The sequence below is a fragment of the Gopherus evgoodei genome, chromosome 1 (genome assembly GCF_007399415.2).
Source record: "Gopherus evgoodei ecotype Sinaloan lineage chromosome 1, rGopEvg1_v1.p, whole genome shotgun sequence".
Lineage (NCBI taxonomy): Eukaryota > Metazoa > Chordata > Testudines > Testudinidae > Gopherus > Gopherus evgoodei.
Window position 1 is genome coordinate 39,901,101 of NC_044322.1, and position 21,238 is coordinate 39,922,338.

Consider the following 21,238-nt stretch of genomic DNA (forward strand, 5'->3'; position numbering starts at 1 on the left):
AGAGGCTTTGAAAACCAGTTTCATCACTGGCCAGGGTACGGTGTGACTGCTGTGTTCGTTTCTCCTTGGTGAAAACCCATCCCCTTGATTGACTCATTCCCTGTCAGCCACCCACCCTCCCCCTTTGCTTACCGCTTGCTTCCTAAGGAAATAAAATCACTTTCATTTAAAAATCATGTATTCTTTATTAATTAATTATAAAAAGAGGGAGAGAACTGACAAGGTAGCCAGGGTGGGGTTTGAGAGGAGGATAGGAGGGAAGGAAAAGGCCACTAAAAAAAATTCAAAATAATTACAGCCTTTTGGTTGGGCTGTCCACTGGGGTGGAACGGGTGGGTGCACGGAGCCTCCCTCCACGCGTTCTTAGTCGTCTGGTGGGTGAGGAGGCTAAGGAACATGGTGAGGCGGGAGGATGGTTATACAGGGGCTGCAGCGGCACTCTGTGTTCCTGCTGCTGTTCCTGAAGCTCCACCAGATGCTGGAGCATGTCCATTTGATGATGCAGCAGTCCCAGAGTTGCATCCTGACACCTTAGATCTTCCTGCCGCCACCTCTCATCTCGAGCATCTCTCCTATCTTCACGTTGGTCCCTCCTGTCCTCACGGTCACTGGCATCTTTCCTCTATTTTGATACCACATCCTTCCACTCATTCAGATGAGCTCTTTCATTGTGGGTCACTTCCATGATTTCCGAGAACATTTCGTCTCGCGTCTTTTTTTCCCGCCGCCTTATCTGAGATAGCCTTCGAGATGGATGAGGGAGACTTGAAAAATTTGTGGTTGCAGGAGGGAGGAAAAAAGGGAGAGAAGTATTTAAAAAGATACATTTTACAGAACATTGGTTATACTCTTTCACGGTGAACAACACTATTCACCTTACGTTGCACATGTGATCTCACTATAAGGTCGCATTTTGCATCTTAATACTGAGAGCCTGCGGCTTTGGTTTTAGAGATCACAGACGCAGGTCCAGGCATCAGAATTCGGCTTGCATGCGGCCATGGTAAGCCATTGTCTTTCGACTTCTGTAGCCTTTATACATCCAGTGCTCTCCTTTCCCAAATAGCAAGCAAAGCCCGTTGAGTGCTGCTTCTTTCCTGTTAATGTGCAGCACCAGAACTGCCTCCATCCAATTCTCTGGGATGATCACTTTACCCTTCCCCCCACTGCGTGGCTGGTAGAAGGAAAGATCCTAGCTAGTCAAACGCGAAAAAGCTCAGCGCCAATCACCCCTCCCCTCTTCCCCCTGCTTGGCTAAATGCAGGGAAGGATTTCTTTTAAGACACAGGCAAACAGCCCAACCATCTCTGTCCCCTTAATTAAATTCCCATATTTCAACCAGGTTACCATGAACGATATCACTCTCCTGAGGATAACACAGCAAGATAAAGAACAGATGTTGCTTGAATGCCAGCAAACACCGGGACCATACGCAGCTAGGCTTTGTCATGCAATGATACCAGATTACTTGCTACATGCATGGTGTGGTCAAGTGTCCTACCATGGAGGACGGAATAAGGCTGCCCTGCCCAGAAACCTTTTGCAAAGGCTTTTGGAGTATCTCCAGGAGAGCTTCATGGAGAAGTCCCTGGAGGATTTCCGCTCCATCCCCAGACATGTTAACAGACTTTTCCAGTAACTGTACTGGCCGCAAATGCATCCGAAGTCCTCAGGGCAAATTAATCATTAAAAAACGCTTGCTTTTAAACCGTATTTTATATTTACAAAGGTACACTCACCAGAGGTCCCTTCCATGTCTTCATTGTCTGGGACAGTGGCTTGGGAAGGCTGAGAGGGTACTTTTGTCAGGCTGAGAAAAAGCTCCTGGCTGTTGGGGAGAACAGAGTGCTGTGTGCTCTCTGCAAGCTCGTCCTCCTCTTCCTCCTCCTCATCTTCCCCGTCCGCAGAATCCTTTGGCAAGGCTAAGATTACCCCCACCTCGGAATCCACAGACAGGGATGGGGTAGTGGTGGCGGACCCCCCTAGAGCTGCATGCAGCTCAGCGTAGAAGCAGCATGTTTGCGGCTCTGCCCCGGACTTTCTGTTTGCTCATTTGGTTTTCTGGTAGGCTTGTGAGAGCTCCTTAACTTTCACACGGCACTGTACTAGTCCCTGCCGTGGCCTCTCTCCATCATGGCCTTGGAAATTTTTTCAAATGTTTTTTCATTTCATCTTTTGGAATGGAGTTCTGTTAGCACAGAATCCTCTCCCCATATAGGGATCAGATCCAGTACCTCCTGTGCGGTCCACGCTGGAGCTCTTTTTCGATTCTCAGACTGCATAGTTACCTGTGCTGATCAGCTCTCCATGCTGGGCAAACAGGAAATGAAATTCAAAAGTTTGCGGGGCTTTTCCTGTCTACCTGGCCAGGGCATCCGACTCCAGATTGCTGTCCAGAGCAGTCACAATGGTGCACTGTGGGATAGCTCCCGGAGGCCAATACTGTCAAACTGCGGCCACACTAACCCTATTCCGAAATGGCAATACCAACTTGAGCGCTACTCTCCTCATCAGGGAGGAGTACAGATATCGATATTAAAAGCCCTTTATATCGATATAAAGGGCTTCATTGTGTGGACAAGTGCAGGGTTAATTCGGTTTAAAGCTGCTAAATTCGGTATAAACCCGTAGTGTAGACCAGGCCTGACTGATTTACATAATTGGTCTGAAATCTTTCCTTCATGATCATTTTCTCAGGTCCCTCTTTGTCATTATACCAACATCTGCAACCTTACATTTATAAAAAAAAAGAAAACAAAAAGCAAAATACAATAAAATAAAACACTCAAATACTCCAAAAGCTTCTGATTTGCTGAACTTTTTCAAATTTTACTTTTTAAGAAAAGTTGCTCCTAGTTGATCAAGTGAACCACATTTTCAGAAAGTAGCCTTTGATTTTGCATTTGAAAAACCAAGCAAGGAAAATTTGCACAAGCAAAATTCAAAGTTAGGTTAAGGCTGGCTTAATATTTGACTGTATATTGCCAATTCTGAGTCCAAGGTGATTTTTCATAGGCAAAGTTTAAACCCATGAAAATGAATTCATATGGGAAAAGCTGACACAATCTTAGGTACAGCTGCATGAATGTAACAGTTTTAAGATCTCCACAAGGATTAAAGTCATATGAGCAACACATTTATTATACAACTTTAAGACATACCCCAGGAGAGATTTGCTGATAAGTTGCCAGTAGGCAGAGAGGTGTTCTTGTTTATAGGAAGCCTCTTCATTGTGTGCATTTTTATTCAGATAATTTTACGTTCACAATATGCCCTTTAAAAAAGATATTGAAGTCGCATTTTATTCATCTCTATTTTTTTGTTTTTGGCGCATCCTACAGCATGATAACATCAGAGACCTACAATGGCAGATTTGCTTATGAAAGTCATTCATGGATCACAAAAATAACTAAACCATTTCCTAACCAGATGTGTAAAAGAGGTATGCATACTTCATTACCCAACTTTAGTGTATCTGCTCAAAGCACAGGCCAAAACTCCAGAAAAAGAGTAAGTTCCAAAACCACATCAAGTACAATGGAGACCCTTTCACATAATTATAAAAATAAACAAGATCAGAAGGCACGAGGACTTCAATCTGCAGGCAGAAGTCTGATTTCTGACTAACATTTGAATGAAGAGTTTCCACACATTGAAACACTGACATCACAGTGTAATGCGCGAGTGATTGTAGACAGACAAACCATATCCAGAACAGCCAATTTTCTAACCAGCACCAAATTCTGTGGAAATGAGACACCAAAAGAACAACTGAAACTTCTGGGAAAAAAATTTAAAACTGAGGAAAGGAAAGCAAAAAGACCCACGAAAATAGGAAACTATACACTGAGTTGTAGATGTTGTCAACAATTGTGTGAAAAATGAAAAGAGTAGTGATGTGAAGCATATTTAACATGACCATGGAAATACTGCAGATTATACTGCACTGAAAGCAGGTCTGCTCTTTTGTGTGGGTTCCTCTTTTCACAATCCATAACATGAACACAGCAAAGAATCCTGTGGCACCTTATAGACTAACAGACGTTTTGGAGCATGAGCTTTCGTGGGTGAATACCCACTTCCTCAGATGCATCTGAGGAAGTGGGTATTCACCCAGGAAAGCTCATGCTCCAAAACGTCTGTTAGTCTATAAGGTGCCACAGGATTCTTTGCTGCTTTTACAGATCCAGACTAACACGGCTACCCTCTGATACTTGACAACATGAACACAGATTCCCTCAAGCAGCCATGCGGTATACTTGGACTAGATTTTAGCCAGAGGACTGGTCACATGACCATTGGGTTCTTCTAAAACTTCACAGTCCTGGCCAGCCAAACTATTTTTTTTTGGGGGGGGACAAAAGTTAAGAGGACTGATGGAAGAGCTGGGGGTAGGTACGTCATGCTCAGAGAACATGAACAGGAAAGGAAAAGAAGCTGCCTGGGGCCCTGAGCCAGAGCAAGTGGGGGGCCCATCCCCACTCCTTCTGCCTGTGGCCTCGCCCCGTTCTACACCTTTCGCCTGCAGCCCTGCCCACAGACCCACCCCTTTCTGCCTCTTCCCCAGGGCCCAGCCCTGTTCCACCCAGGGTCTGCCCCTATTTTGCCTCCTCCTACAACCTTTTTTGCTCCTTTCTGCCCCCCCCCACACTGTGGCCCCAAGACTAGAGAAGCTCTGTCCCCCTGCCATGGCTCTGGGGTGCAGTGGGGAGCGAGAGCTCCTCCAGTTCCAGGGCCACAGCAGGAGTCTGGGTGCTGGGGCTTCCCCCGACCCACCTGCCTGGCGCTTCTGGAGAATGGGGTCGGGGGCTGCCACTGCCACCCCACGGCTTTTCCTGGGGACGGAGTCAGGCAGCTCGGGTGTGTGTGTGTTCTCCCATCCCATGGCTTCTGCCGGAGTCAGAGGCCACTGTGGGGGTTTCCCCCCATTCCACAGATTCTGCTGGGGATGGGGTTTGGGGCTGGTGGGGCTTCCCACACCTTGCCTGCCAGGTGCTGCTGCCAGAGAGTGGGGTCAGGGTGTGGGGGCTTCCCCTGCCCCGCCTGCCCAGTGGCTGGGGCTCAGGGGTTCCACTGCCCAATGGCAGATTTTTTCCGGGGCCTCCCGGTTGGCCTTAATCTCTCAGCACGGGCCCCAATGATCCAGTGGCTAATCTGCCACTGCTTAGAAAGCCAGGAAGCTGGCAACAGACAGGGGCTGCTGCTGGAAAAGGGTAGTCACTCCCTGGGAAATGGGAGGAGGGTTTGGAGCTGGTACCCCCTCCTCTAGCAAGGTACCAGAAGAGCAGGGAGCAGTCCAGGGAAGGAGAAGTGAGGCTGGAAGACTAAAGTCCAGAACTGCTGTGTTGAGGTTCTATGGACTGGAACCCCGAGAAGAGGGTGGGCACGGGTTCTCCTACCAGCACTGGCACCTGAGGCAGTGAATAGGAAGACTGTCTGGAAGGGGAAAATGCTAAGTGACCTGGCCAGAGGACTGAGTCGTGAAGAGGAGTCTGTGGTTCCTGGACTGAGGCGGGGCTACAGACCAGAGAGACAGACTGAGTGATGACATGCAACTGGGGGAAGGGTGTTGACCTGATGAGCTAATCCCGGGAATGGCCAGAAGGAGGCGCCAGACCAGAGGTGAATGGAGCACCCCGTGTCAGACATTACCCTTAAACTCTTTCTGAAAGCACTACATATGAACCAAGAAGCTATCTGATAGACTGTCCTAGGACCGTACTCAACTCAGCCCAAGAAGTGTCCCACTGAAAGCAAAGTAGACAGCGCCAGGAAAGAGAATTAAAGCTTGCCATTGGCTATAAGAGCCAAAAATCATCTCACAAAATTCACGCAGAAAGTTCACTGGAGTGGCCCTGATCTTTTGCTGTTTCCATTAACCAAATGTAGGGCTGATGGTTACAAAAAATTATTTTGGTTAAGATATCAGTGAGTATCAACTTGACAAAAGAAAAGGTAAGGAGAAACTAAGAAGAGGCAAGAGAAGCATTAGAAGCTAGAAGCAGATTTACACACAAAAAATCGTGAAAGTACAGTGCCAACTCTGGCTCTTCCAACTGTTGGGAGGGCAAAAAGCTTCATATGTGGAAGACATTAGTAATGCTGATCTGCAATCAAAATATTGTGGTCAAAACAATACTTAAATCATAAGTCTGGAACATGACTGCATACAACATGTCACCCAGCAAAAAACCCAAAACAAAACCTCACCACCACTAAATGCCTAATATGTCAGACTAACCACAGCACAGGAATTTTTTATTTTATTTTATTTTTATTTTTTAAAGAAAAAACAAGACTAAAAATGGACAATGAATCATCTTTGAGTCTTCGGAACAAAATTAATGAGGCAAAGACCAACATAAAATGCTTATACAGAGAGGGGGGAAAACAGGAACTGTCAAATTGGAAGAGATCAGTGGTATCCTGTCTCTACCAATGGCTAATTCCAGATGCTCCATAGAAAAGCATAAACCTCCCATACAAGACAACAACATGGGAAGAGAGGGTAGGGGGAATCTTCTTGAGCCCAGCTGGTATTCAGATTAAGACCTGAGGCTCAATATATTTTTATTCTAGTGAGTGCAACCACATATGTTATTCGAATTTACATATGGTCAAAGCCTGCCTTGACTTTGTGTCTGGCACTCAACGAGGAGAGGAGGACAAAACCAGTCCCCTGGCCCCAGAAACCCCATTTATGTGGCCCAGGTAAGGGGCACGCAGAATTGTAGCCCATCCCTATTCCTTTTACAGTACCATGCACCCCAAAAGGGGTAGGAAATAGGCAAAGCTATGGCCCTGCACCTTGATGCTCTGACCAACAGAGCTGGCTGCCCACACAGGGTAATTAGCTGCAGCTCAAAAAGGAGTTCAGCAGAAGACAAGCAGCCTCTCCCTGGGGTAGCAGTAACAGACATTTCCTAATGGCACCACCTCGTCCACATTATCTACATTATAATATACATATTTATATATTGATGTACAAAACTACTGGGTTCAATAATATCTTGAGGCAATGAGTTCCACATACTAATAGGGAGAAGGGATCACACTGGTGCCCAGTGTGTGCAGTATGCTCTGTTTGCAGAAATTTTCATTCAAAAAAGAGCTAGTCCAAACTGGCACATGTGCACAACTCAGACCATCCAGAGGAAAGGATTGTAGATCCCTTTCTTTCCTCAATACTCCTCCTATGCAAAAAACAACCAAACAAAACACCCAAAGAGGATCAAGAAACCAAGGGGACCAGGCTGAAGACATCCCTGTCGTAGATAATTTTAAAGCCTTCTGGAGGTGTAGACTTCAACTCCTACTTCTAGTACTGTTCAAGGAACGAATGCATGGGTTTAAAAAAAGCCCTTCAAAAAGCTACCAAAGATTTTCTACTTAATTTCCAGTGTGTCAAATCTCTTTTATTATTGTAAAATTTCCATTAAGTTACACTGGGATTTTATCACTGCTTTGTCTTATTAGCATTATGTTTAATTTGTTGTATTATGAAATGCATTAAGTGAAACAAAAGAAATATGCTGTCTCTGACAGTAGAGAATAACTCTTTTAATTCAGTAGTTTCTTCCCTTTGCCCTGAAGGAAAAACCTGCATTTGTCCCCATCTAAAAATGCTCCAAACATAATGTACAAGAGAAAGAAATACTCACTCAACAATTTAATAAACCCCAGCAGAAACAATACATCTTTTCAGATGCTAAAATATCTGAGACTCTCCATGCAGACATTTGGTGAATAGATGGAATAAAATGCTTTACACGTCATATTTTTGACTCATGATGGGATGTGCTGGTTGTTATAGACACTAAGCATTATAGTCGTAAGGAACTAAGTTGCTTTTAAGTACTATAGTATTTTGTGTAGTAGAAGTGTTTAAAAGATTTTGAAAATTAATTTATTTAAACAACTAGAAACACTCTAATGAAAGAGAGATTTAAAAACAAACTATAAACTCTTCACTGTCCCACTTTGCTTTTAACAAATCTTGATTACTTACAAGTGCAAAAAGGAAAAGAGATGGAATAAAGGAATATTTTAAATAGCCTGGAAGAAGAGAGGCAATTCATTTTACAGACTGTAGCTTAGTATGGTCCCTGCTCATTTGACCATGGTTTGGTGTTGTGCGACAAATTATTTCTCGAGAGCTTCTGTGCAAGTTAATGGAAGTTCTACAGAAGCTTCCTCCATCTTGGGGATCTTCCATCATTTTCAAGAGGTAAAAATTTTTTCTTTTTTCACCTCTCCTCCCCTCAAAGCATACAAACTAGCGAGCAAAAATATAACACTACAACACAATGGTACTGTTTAAACTAATTTTTATGCTGAAACCATATATTATATTACATAAGACTCCCTTTGCCCCAAAGGCTCTTGTACTTTTGCTAAGATGATGAACAACCCCATAATGTCTTCAGTTGTGATTACTGATCCAGGAACAGCTATGCAAGTATTGGACTACATTAACGGTCTCACTCAATCACTCAGAACATAAATGTTGTGCTCTCCACAAGAATAAGTATTGTTTTACCCTCAGCAAGATATTAATGTCATATCTCAAGACATCATTTGTTCTGGAAAACCAAAGAGTATAAAATAACATGGCTTAAGTAGAAAAACATTTTCTAGAAAGTATTTAAGCAAAAATAAAATGCTATTTAACATCAGTTACTTTGCTCTGGGACCTGTGGGTTACATTGTGGTTAACATCCACTCCAGTCATGGTGCTTTTTTTGGGAGGTGGGGGTGGGGAGAAGAGGGGCTACTGAAATAAAAAAAAGTTCTAAAAAACACTGCATTCTGGAACTGAACTTTATAGTCTGAACCTTCTAATATGTGGGACTAGTTTATCTTGACACTTGTGCATTAAAAATGCTGACACATTAATAGCGACATTAAGAGTCTGCTGCTATAGATTGCAAAACCGATTCATGGTTGGGTATGAGACCTAATCCAATTTCAGCCTAATTTATGGAAATGTGAATTAGAGTTGCTGATGCAAATGTGCACTGTGAAACACACTGAGAACATTATGAAATACTATCAAAGGAATTTTGTGTTTGTCTGTGCCAGTCATATGATGGCGGATCCCATCCTGTCAGCTGTCATTCTCTCTCCTTGCTTTAGAAAGCTGTCCATGATAATCTACTAAAATCTCCATTATCCTCTGCTTTGTGCCACAATCTAATGAAATATTTATTAGACCAGAACCATGCTGAAGCAGAATGATGCCAGAATTACTACATCATAGGCTGCAATTCCCACTGTCTCTCGCAGACAAAAGGATGCCAACAACTATATGAAATTACGTGAAAAGTAACCTTACAAATAATTAATTAAGTTCACGGATGCTTTGTGTTTCTCATGTGCAGAAATGGCATTGTATAAAAATTAATTTACTTAGGTCCACTATTATAACCATTCTCATTTTGCCTTTTTCTCCTCTCTATAAACAAAAGCATCTTTAAAGGTAACTCTAAACTTGCTCTATCTTTTCCAGTAACTTACTGTGACCACATTGGAGTTTGCTTGGAATAGTATTTTATGGTATATTTGCTAGCCCCTCATTTCCAAGGAGTCTCCTATTCTAAATACTGTCATTGAAGGAGTTTGACAGGCTCACTATTCTCTCTGTTCACCATTGGTTGAAATAATGACAGGGTGAATTTCACCACCTGCAACAACTGATAATGAAGGAATAAATCCAGAACTCCACTAACATTGTCAGGGGACCTATAATGTATAAGCTTCCCTTCTATTTCTGACCATCCCATAAGTTGTTTTCAGGTACATTCTCTATTTTCTTTTAACAAGTTAGGAGAAGGAGTAGTAAAAAACTGAGAATACACAACCCAAAGTTTTAAAAATATCATATTTTTGTCTGGCATTTTGTCAAACCTTTGTTACCAAGAAAATCTCCCAAAGCCATTATTAATGAAGAGCTTAGGTCCATTTCCACCCAAATCAATGGGAAAACTCCATAGACTATCTACAGCACATACAGTGACTTACACTATGAACAGCTTTGAGAACCAAGCTAATTGGTTTTAATTACTGTTGTAAAACTTTAACACTTGCAGGGAGGTTTTAACTAAAGCTTAGGTGCACTCACTAAAGGCATGTCCTTTACAGGCACCATCCTGTTGCTGTATGAGCACTGTAGGTAATATTACTTTCCCAAGGCACTGAACATAAAAGGCTGCAGTCAGAAAGCACACTCACCAATCCTTCCCATATCCAAGCATGAAAACTAACCTGTCCAAGCATGTCTGGTGCAATGGGAATGGTGGGCCAGATGGCAGAGTAGACTCCGAAGAACACCAACCAGAGCAGCATGCTTCCCCAAACGGCCAGGTGGCTAAACTGTAGAGGTGACAAAAGAGAACACAGTACAGCTCTCTTTCCACTCAGTAATGCTCACATTATTATTTTTCTCCTAGGAATCTTTTTCTGTCCAGATCACTGTCAGTCTCAACTTACAGCTGTCTACTGTAGTTGGTTTTAGGCTAGTGGCCCAGACTGGTTTAAACAGCACAGACGGCTCCCCTCTTTAATCTTTTCTCCATGACACAGACAGCCTTTTCAGTCAGTCTATCTTACTTGCAACCTCAGAACCTCATCAGATTTTCCTTAGAACTCTGTGGTGCCCTCTGACTCCTGGTTCCCATTTTACTCAAACTGGGTTACGTGATGCAACAACGTGGACGTTTTCAAAGGTATGAGTTAGAGATCACACCCACAGAAATCCTATTATGCCATTGCATGTATGCATATAAGCCACGTGCAACACTAACATAGCCATTACTGGAAGAATCAAATACTGTGTTACACACAACAACTACAAGAATAATCACTATTATGTACTGATTATTTTTAAATATGTGCTAGGTGATTTATGGATATGCAAGACAATCCATGTCCCGAAGAGTCTACAGTCTAAACAACTAAAAGGAATGGATGAGGGAAAAGGAAGCAACATAATACCAAAGTGATCAAGGGGATGTGCTGCATAAGTTGAATACAAACAATGTGATGTCATAAATGACTGTACATATACACTATTGCCAAAGGAGCATTTAAGAGACTTAAGATGGAAAGCTGAGTTTACCTTTAATACTGAAGAAGTGAATGCCACTTTACTGGGGCTCACACACACTGTCATGTGTTATTGCATTTCAAAAAAAGGAGAGAGTGTTATCTAGCAGATAGAGCAGGGGGACTATAAGCCAGGACACCAAGATTCTGCTCCTGAAACTGTCACTGATTTTTCTAGGTGGCAAATCACTTCATCTTTCAGTGCTGCAGTTTACTTCTCTGTCAAACAAGTAAAATAATACTTGTTTTGCATGGGTACTGTTAGGCTTAATTAATGCTAGTAAAGTGCTTTGAGATCCTGGATAAAAAGCACGACAGATGCAGGGTATAGTTCTTAATAATAAATACATATTTTAAATGCTGATCACAGACATATATTGAACTTCCTGATTATGTGTTGAGAGAATCTTACTAATCCACATTCTGAAAGGAGAACGGTGATGACTATTCTGGAGTAAAATATGACGAACCATCAAGTCATTTAACAAGGTTCTATTGTATCAGTTTGTATTCTCATGCATATGTATTTTGACAGCTTATAGGTGGTTAAAAAAAAGTAAAAAAAAGTAAAAAATATTTACAATACATACCGGACCAGAATTTTTAAAGAAATAATTTAAATAGTAATAGTCTTAACTAAATGATAAGTGTTGTTAGTAGTAAGAGTGTTAATGTTGCTTTATATAATGAATTTATTAATCCTCAAAACAGCCTGATGGGGTGATCTGGAAATATTAGTGCCTTAATTTTATAGATGGCAAAATATGAGGCAGAAAGCTGGAGTGATTTATTTGTGTAGGCCATACTGCCTCCTGAAGGGGCTGCTTGTAAAAAAACAACTCATTTTATTTATTATTTAAAAAGTTTTTCTTACAGTTTTTAATGTTTATTTTATTTTAAATGAATGTAAATAATACCGGAGCAGCTTGTTTCTGTTGGAACTGTGAGGAACCTGCCAACAGCTCACTATGGGCTCAATCTCACAAGGTGTTAGTGTCATCATCTCTCACTGACTTTATTTCTGATTGAGAAAAGCACTTAAAACACGCGCTTAAGTCCTTTCCTAAATGTGCTTAAGTCCATTCCTAAATAGGGATGGACTTAAGCACATACTTAAGTGCTCTCTTGAATCAGAGACTTCTATGGTAGCTGAGGGCACTGAACACCTCCCAGCATTCAGTTCTTGTGGAGCTGTTGCTGGAATTCACATTTAAAGAAAAAAATACAATTACATGAGAAACCCCCCCCCCTGCAAAAAGTCATATTTTCAGAGCAGATTATTGCTCCCTCTGAGCTGCAGCAATTTCAGCCAATAAGCCAGAAGACCCAGCACTGATCAGGTTGAAGCTTTTGCTAAAAGTTGCTAGAGTCACTAAATGAAAAGTGACAAAAATAAGCAGAGGAAGACCCATAAGGACTTTTTTTTTGCTTTTTAATAGGTGTATTTATGTAGAATGAGGGTGAAAGAGCATCTTCCTCTCTCCTTGCTCCAACCCTATTGCCCCTTTCTGCAAACCCTTCACTAGATGTTTCTCTAATTCTACAACAGCTTTAAGCTCTTCAGCCTCACTTTCATTCTGCTGTGATGCTGCTCCTACTTCCATCTCTTCTCTCGTGTCCTCCCCAACTTTCTTCTTATGGTCATGTTAATCGCTTCTCCCAACACCTCATACGTGTCCTTTTCCAGCTTTCAGCCATGTGCCTTCTTTCATGATCCCTAGGCTTGGAAAGCCTCCTACTTCCTGTATGCCATGTGCCCTCCCTCTCCCGCTTGAAATCCCTCCTTAGACACTTAATTTGGATTGTCTCACATTGTTGATTTCACACTAAAATGAACTGGCTGATTATTCTGATGTAATAGGTGTAAACCAGAAGTAACCACTGAAGGTGTAAAATCAGTGTAAGTCAAAGGAAGATCAGGCCCATAGTGTCTCCAGTTTTCTCTTGCTGGTCTGTGTATCCTAGCTATCTTAATTAATTTGGAAGCTCTTCTGAGGCAGAGAGCTGAGCTACTAGAAGTGTTAGTTGTGAAGAGCCTGTTGTCGTGCTACATATAAACTATGTACAGCAGTAAGTCATTCTGAACTGTGTCTCTCTAAAGTTTTAGCTGTACATCCTGGAACGACCGTTGGTCAGATCACTCTCTCCACCCTGCTTACTGGATATGTCAGGATAAGAACTCCTGTGCATCTGTTTAGGGCTTTCAGTTATACCTATCACAGTCTCTCATATGGCCAAGTGTATCTCTCACTCTTGAGAATAAACCTGCATGTAACCAATCCACTCGATGATGGAGAAGAGGCTCTCAGTCATACATTTAATACTCTTCAAGTATTACGAACGTTCTCCATGCACTGATTCACTCACAGCTGAAACAATAAGTGTTACCACCACACAGCCCCCAAGGAGAAGCAAATCACCACAGGGCCCAAGTCAGTGAGTGAGGAATTAGGAGGAACTTTTCTTTACATTATTTTTATATCAGAAAAACTCATGTGACTAATATATAAAAGAAAGGAGAAAAATAACCAAGTCCTGCTGACAGGGAAGATTTTTTGCACAAGCTGACATTTTATTAATAAAATTCTAGTATGAAAAAACCTAGGGATTTATTGACCAGTATAAGTGCCTTTTTGGCTAAATTCAGAAAGCAGCAGGGTCAGTAATTGGTGTCTTTTCAGTCACGTGGGGATAATTATTCAGGGAAGAGGGATAAGAACCATCAAATAATTCTGAATGCTATAGGATTTGAAGAGGCCCCATATGTCTAGGAAGCAGATTTGGATGCATCCACTTAGAGTGTGTGTGGGGGGTTCATTTGTTTTTGATAAATGTTTTTACATTTTAAAATGGCACTGAACTACACATAAAAAATCTATCCACAAACAGCAACAAAAATAGCACTTATGTTCTTCTATATTTTTTAGATGAGAGAATGAGGCACCACATTCAAAATAATAAAGTCAAATAAAATGATCCACTTTTTCATCTTCAAAATGTTGTACAAACATTAACTAACTAATCCTCATGACTCCTCTGTGAGGTATCTAAGTAAGTATTGTTACATTTTAAAGCTGGAGGAGCGGAGTCAGTGAGATTAAAGGACTTGGCCAAGTCCATTAAGGGAGTCAGTGGGATCCTGATGGGATATGAATGCAAGATCCCCTGGATCATGCCTGTGCTCAGAACACTAGACCACACCACTCCATTTATACTAGTAATACCAGCGGGTTCAATCTTTATTGTTACTATGCAAATACGAATAAATGATTTGTGAGGATCTTTACAGACATAATAGTCCCTGTTCCAAAGAGTTTGGTATAGTTAACAGTTACAAAAAGAAAGTTATTAGCAGCTGAACCATATATAGCTTGCCGAGTATACAATGGCCTACATTTTAAAGTGATTAGTGATTTTGGATGCCTTGATTCTTACATGCCCCACTTAAGACACCTCAGTCTCCTAAAAGATGTCTCAAATTGGGTGCCTCAAAACTGAAGCACCCAAAAATCATTGGTCATTTTGGAAAATTTAGGCATTAATATTTCTGAAAAAATTCTGCTAAGAAGACATCATGAGAGAAAATCATTGGCTTTCTGGGATGCCATTACCCTAGATTCTGCCACCAATGGTATGTCTACCTATTGGACAGGAAGTAATAGCCAATCATTGCTGTGAATGACTCATGAATCTGAGGGTCAGAGAATATGTACAATTTTCAATTATCCCCACATCTAATCAATTCTGTGGTTCAGAAAATGCAACAATACTTGCAAACACAAAGAGAGCACTAGTACATAAAAAACTCAGTGGACTTGAAAAATAAAGAATTGCCAAAAAAAAAAGGGATCTGGCACAAAGCCAGCTGAAATCGGTGGAGATCAAGCCCTAATTGCTTATTGGTTGCTGGACACCTTTTGTTTGGTACTGCATGTATTACTTCCAAAGTGGCTATGTAGTGGATCAGGTAATGGAAAAGATGTAGATTACAGGCCAAATTCACTGACTTTAAAGGAGTTACTCCAATGATGGCCATACTCAATACATTAATTTAGACTGTTTTCAGAAGCCAGGCTAATAAAAATGTTTCTCTTTTCCCACGTCAAAGTTTTGATGCCACATCCTTGTCATTATATTATGCATAGGGCCCTATCAAATTCACGCTACATTTTGGTCAATTTCATGGCCACAGGATTTTTAAAATACAGCAGACCTTCGCTAGAACGCGCATCTTTATAGCGTGACTTCGGTTTTAGGCTACCATGCATGGATCCCAAATTTAACTACTTAATTGGAATCCACAGTAACACGGTCCCCACTATAATGCGGTCCCCGCCTTAATGCGGGGCTGTGCATGGATCCAAAACCCCGCGTTCTAGCAGGGGTCTGGTGTAGTAAATTTCATGATTTCAGCTATTTAAATCTGAAATTTTAAGGTGTTGTAACTGTAGGGGTTATGGAGGGGTTATAAGGTTATTTTGGGGGGTGGGGAGGTTGTCGTACTGCTACCCTTACTTCTGCTCTGCTGCTGGCGGAGCGCTGTCTTCATAGCTGGATGCCCAGCCAACAGTCACCGCTCTCCGGCTGCTGAGCTCTGAAGGCAGTGCAGACGTAAGGGTGGCAATACCAAGACCCCCACAAAAATAACTTTGTGACTGCCCTGCAACTCCCTTTTGGGTGGATCCCCAATTTGAGAAACGCTGATCTCCCCCCATGAAATCTGGTCTTTTATGTGCTGTTATCCTATACTATATAGATTTCACGGGGGGAGACCAAATTTCACGGTCTGTGACACATTTTTCACAGCCGTGTATTTGGTAGGGCCCTAATTATGCTCTGTCATCTGCAGTTATCCCCTAATACAAACATACTCTATGAAGTGAAAAGCAAGGAAAACAGTGATGTAACTCCAGATGAGAGAGAATTGTAACCTAGATGAAAATACACCTACACTATCTCCACTTCAAACCTAAATACAAAAAATTGTAAATTTCTATATTAAAATATAAAACATACAATATGAAGAAAGATGTGGGCAAGAAAGATACCAAAAAAGACTGAGGACTACTTACTTTGGTCCATGCTGTGGTTTCTAAACCAGCTTTCAAACAAACAGTAACCACAACATACTGCGGAAAGAAAGAAATGGAGGAAATATATTATATTCAGCATGTATATCCCTCACCTAGCTGTTTAACTTTCCCCCTTCTAATTTATACGCTGCCCATCCCCAAAGGCCTCTGGGCACCTAACAGAACTAAAAGCATAATTTTTACACAATATTGTTCAGTAAATTTCTGAAGGAGGGAATGAAAAAGAAAAAACAAAACATTTATATATATACACACACATGGTGTAATTCTAATCTCACTTATACACCTACTGATGTATCCCAGTGTCTGACCGGAAGCAACTCTACTATTCAGCAAAAAATTGCTAAGATATAAATGCTGAGAACTTACTGTATAAACGATGTTTCCAACAAACAAATAGTCTGGTCCTTGGCCATTTGTGAACACTGCATCTGAAAGAGAGATAAGAAAGCTTATCATATTTGATAATCAGTGTATCAATAAAATGGAATAAAAGGGGAGAATTTCAAAGAAAAGATTTTCAATAATGTGCTTGAAAAAATCTCTTCTGAATTTGTCTTTTGTAGAGTGCCTTTCACACTCTATGTGTCTCAAAGTACTTTAAAAAAGCAGTATGTTAGAAATTGGTAATGCAGTGTTGTGTTTACATGCTCAGAAATAGCACTTCATATGCTCAGAAATAGCACAGTAACAAGGTTAGTTGTTAAAAACTGTTTTAGTGAGAGAATGAATGTTTGCCAGGCACTAACAAACAAATTGTCTAGAAGAGCTAAGGAATTTTCTGGGTCACTCTGTGCTGCATATTGACACATCTAATATTTTTTAAAAATTGACATTCCTTCAAAGTAAATAGTTTTTAAACATAGAATGATTTGCAATGATTTTAGCCAAATGAGGCTGGTAGTGGATACATGTAACGCTAAAACATCTTAATGGGTGTTAATGCATCAACTGGCTGGCATTCAGTCTTAGACACTCTTTCTCCTGGCAAAAAGTGTGCAGCAGGGTGTGAGTACAGGTTGATCTATCATCTGAAAGTGCCAAGCTTGGCAATACTTCAAGTGTCCATTTAGTCATTCTTAGCACTTGCCAACTTAAAACAGAGGTCTATGAAAGAACACATGACAGCCACATGAATGCCAAATGGACTCATAATTATTGGAACCTTCAAGCATTACCCAAGCATGAGCCCCATTTATGTTTTCATAGGTTTCAAGATGTCTGCTTGAGAAGTATACAAGACTGGAGTTGGAACAGACCTATGATAAAACCTTGGGCCTGAGCCTATAAACGCTTATAGTCTTGGCATAGCGCTTATGACCTTGTGTGGTTTCACTTTTTGAATTTATGTGCAGGACTGGACTTCATATTAGCAAACTAGGATCATTTACTGATATGGCTTGTAGTCTTACATTGATCACGAATCTTCATTCAAGCAGAAGCAGCAGCTTTTTTGAGCTTTCTGACAGAGTTCTGCAGATACAGCTCTGTCCTGCTTGTCAATACCCTCAATTTTCAAACCTTCAACCTCTCCTGAGTAGGAGCTGTCAATCATGCTTACTTTAATTATTCCAAATTGTAGTTAGGTGGAGAAAACTTCATTAAAGGCAAAGGCCTGTTTTCACTTGTGAACTAAACAGTATCTGAATTTAGATTTTTGTAGGTAAAAATACATTTGCAATCACCTACTGTCCAATCAGTACAGTTACACTGACCACTCAGTTTGGATTTGCTGCTCAGTAATTACATGGAAGTGGTACTGGACACTGCTGCAAAATCCTACCTTAATGCCTCAAAGTGGCACAGCAGTGACCCTGACTTGTCTGACAGAGAGGATAGTGGAGTGTATTCTTCAGTAGGTTCAACCATGCTATTAAGGTGTCAGACTCCCAATCCAGGGAGAGGACAGCTGTCCTCCTTCTTGAGGTTGGGTGCTAGCTAAGTTGAGGAGATAAACATGCCACTGACAGCACAGCCAGTGGGTGGATGAAGAGATGGCTAAAACAACATGAGTAAATGGGTCCCAACTCCCTGTGCGCGCCTTGATCTGTTCTATGACAGTAGTCAGGAGTTCAGTCAATGAGAGGCTGTTAAGAATCTCAGGGGCAAGAAAAAGGACTGCCCTTTCTGTGTGCACCTATAACTGCAGGACACTGATGAGAGGCAATTCGATCAACCATCTAATGGAGGAGAAGGCAAGGACAGCCTGCAGAAAATTGGTCTCTGCGAAACGCAATGAAGAAAGGAGATGGAAAAGAGGTGGAGAGAAAAAAATACCATCATGTTAGGAAAAGGAGAAGGTGCAAGAACCATTGGAGGAATCGGCTTCAACAACAACAAGGAATGATTTTCAAGAATTGTCTCCAGCAAGTTCAAGTCATCATGCATTGGAGTGCCACACCTCCAACTGAACAAGAACAGCACCCTCCAGATTATTCAGAATTATGCTCCCACAAGCACAAGCAAAGATGCCGATGTGGAAGAATTCTACCAGGAGCTCGAGGAAACCCTCGCTCAAAAATCCACATATATGATTGTGATGGGAGATTTCAGCGCACAAGTTGGAAGAGGGAAAGAAGGTGAAAAGTTAATTGGAAGGTATGGCACTGGCGAACAGAATCCATGAGAAGAATGAATGGCAACTCTGGTGGAGACTAAAGAAATGTGCACTGGTAACACCTGGTTTAAGAAGAAGGCCAAGAAGTGAACATGAATCGTGCCCAATGCGAAGAAAAAAACCAAGATTGACTATATTCTGATCAATAAGTGGCGCATTGTACAAGACATCTCAGTAGCAGCATCATTAACACCAGTAGTGACCATCACTTGCTCAGAGCATGGCTCAACTTCAACGAAAAGGTGGAGGAGAAAGAAAGCACTACAGATGGCAAATCAGAGACAGCGGCCAAAAGTATCTGACAAGGCAATCTTGAAAGCGAACATTTCCAAAGAAGACTGGAGTCTTATAGATAACGGAGATGAGGATTATAAAAACTTCACTGATAAGTTGAAGCAATGCATGAAATTAGCCAAGAAAGGCTGAAAAGAGTGAAGGGAAGAATCTCAGAGGAAATGCGGAACTTGCTAGAGAAGCAGAGGAATATGAAGCAAAATGATGGCGACAAACTTGATTATTCCCTCCTCTGCAAGCTCATAAGAAGATGACTAAAGGAGGACTTTGAGAAGTACCAAAATGAAAGAGACTCTTAAAAATGGCTGAAGATCACAGAAGCCTCAAAAAGTGCAAAAGGGAATTGACACTGTATAGGTCAACAGTAATGGCGTTGAAGACCAGGGACAGAAAACCAGTAATTGACAGAACAAAGACAGAAGTGGTCTGCAAAGATTTCTACACCAAATCGTTCACGTCTCAGATAAATGTCCCAGTAATCAACACTTCAACAGACCAACGAGCATGTACTCCCAGTCCTTGTCAGAGAAGTTCAACATGCAGTTCACAAAATGAAAGAAGGAAAAGCCCCAGGTAAAGATGGACTGACAATCGAAATAAGAGCTGGAGGCCAAGATCTCTGGGAAACCTTTGCTCAGAGATTTAGCTGTTACTTGGAAATGAAGAAGATACCATCTAGCTGGAAGAAGTCCAACACCATTCTGCTGTACAAGAAGGGCAACCGTGAAGATCTAAACAACTATTGTTCAATATGCCTGCTCTCACATGTCTATAAGCTGCTCACCAACTCTCTCAGAGTCTGGACAAGAAGCAGCTGAGAGAGCAGGCAGGCTTTTTAAGAAATTTCAGTACAATGGACCATATTTTCACTATAAACCAGCTATTGGAACGCTCAAGGGAACACAAAAACCCTTTATGTATTGCCTTCATCGAGTATGAAAAAGCATTTGACAGTATAGAGATCAATGCAATGTTGAAAGCACATTGACACAAACTATATCAAACTATTAAAGGAAGCAAATTCTGACTGCACAACAGATATAACCTTGTTTGACACTCCCCTTCGCATCCCAGTTAAGAAAGGTATGAAACAAGGAGACAGTTTCACTGAAACTCTTCACAGCCTGCTTCAAAATGGTAATGAGGCAGATAAATTGGAAGGGTGGAATCAAAATCAACGGAGAGCAGTTAAACCATCTCAGATTCACAGATGATATTGTGTTGATCGCCAAAAATACTATCAAACTACAGAAAATGCTGCAAGAACTCATCACAAAAAACAGCCAAGTCAGACTGAAAATTAACCGCTCCAAAACGAAATGTATGTGGTCTAACACCTTACCAAAAGCCCAAATAACAGGCAAGGGAGAACAAATAGAAGAAGTTGAGCAATTAATCTATTTAGGCCAAGAAATTAACATGTGGCATGATCAGGAAGGAGAACTCTCGCAAAGAAAGAAAGCAGGTTGGTGCGCATTCAATTCTATCAAGGATGTACTCCAAGGAAAAATCAACAGGGCAACATGTGCCAGCCTCTTCAACGCAACAGTACTGCCAGCAATGTTGTACGGCAGTGAAACACGGACACTGACGAAGACAGAGGAGCAGCAACTGTCTGTCATGGAGAGGGCAATGGAAAGAAGAATTCTGGGAATTTCAGTCTGTGACTGAGTTCCCAGTAAAGTGATCAGACAGCAGTATGGAGTGCAGGATGTTGTTGAGAGCAAGCATAGTAAAAAGGGATGGGGCGGGCATATAGCAAGGCTCACTGACAATTGATGGACTGCAGCTGTTGCCAGGTGGTACCCACGGGAACTAAAACGACCACTTGACCGACCTCCAAATAGATGGGAAGATTTTATTGTGAAAAGACATGGCTGCACATGGAGAAGGCAGGCCAGGATACAAGAACGGAAGATGTGTTGTGATCAGTGCAATCTATACGAGGGCTGAAGGACCTATTGATCAAGGTGAAGGTACTGGACAAATGATGGGAGTCAGAACTGTAACTGACTTTTCCCCCTCGGAATCCTTTAGTCTAGGCCTTGCCAGTTTGGCATCCCTGGCTGCTGATAGAGATAAAAGGTATTTACTGAAAGTGTGGTGCGATTTAAAACTGCTTCCTAGCCAG

At 41.6% G+C, this 21,238-nt stretch overlaps 1 protein-coding gene across 2 annotated transcripts in view; it reads right to left on the minus strand.

Moving 5' to 3' along the window:
• ATP8A2 (ATPase phospholipid transporting 8A2) overlaps positions 1-21,238 on the minus strand; it is a 591,777-nt gene that overhangs the window by 129,807 nt on the left and 440,732 nt on the right. For both annotated transcript variants that reach the window (XM_030562288.1, XM_030562284.1), the window contains exons 31-33: positions 16,566-16,627; positions 16,176-16,232; positions 10,264-10,371 (exon numbers count right to left, since the gene is read on the minus strand). In XM_030562288.1, the coding sequence (XP_030418148.1) occupies positions 10,264-10,371; positions 16,176-16,232; positions 16,566-16,627 (227 nt within the window). The remainder of the gene's footprint in view (positions 1-10,263; positions 10,372-16,175; positions 16,233-16,565; positions 16,628-21,238) is intronic.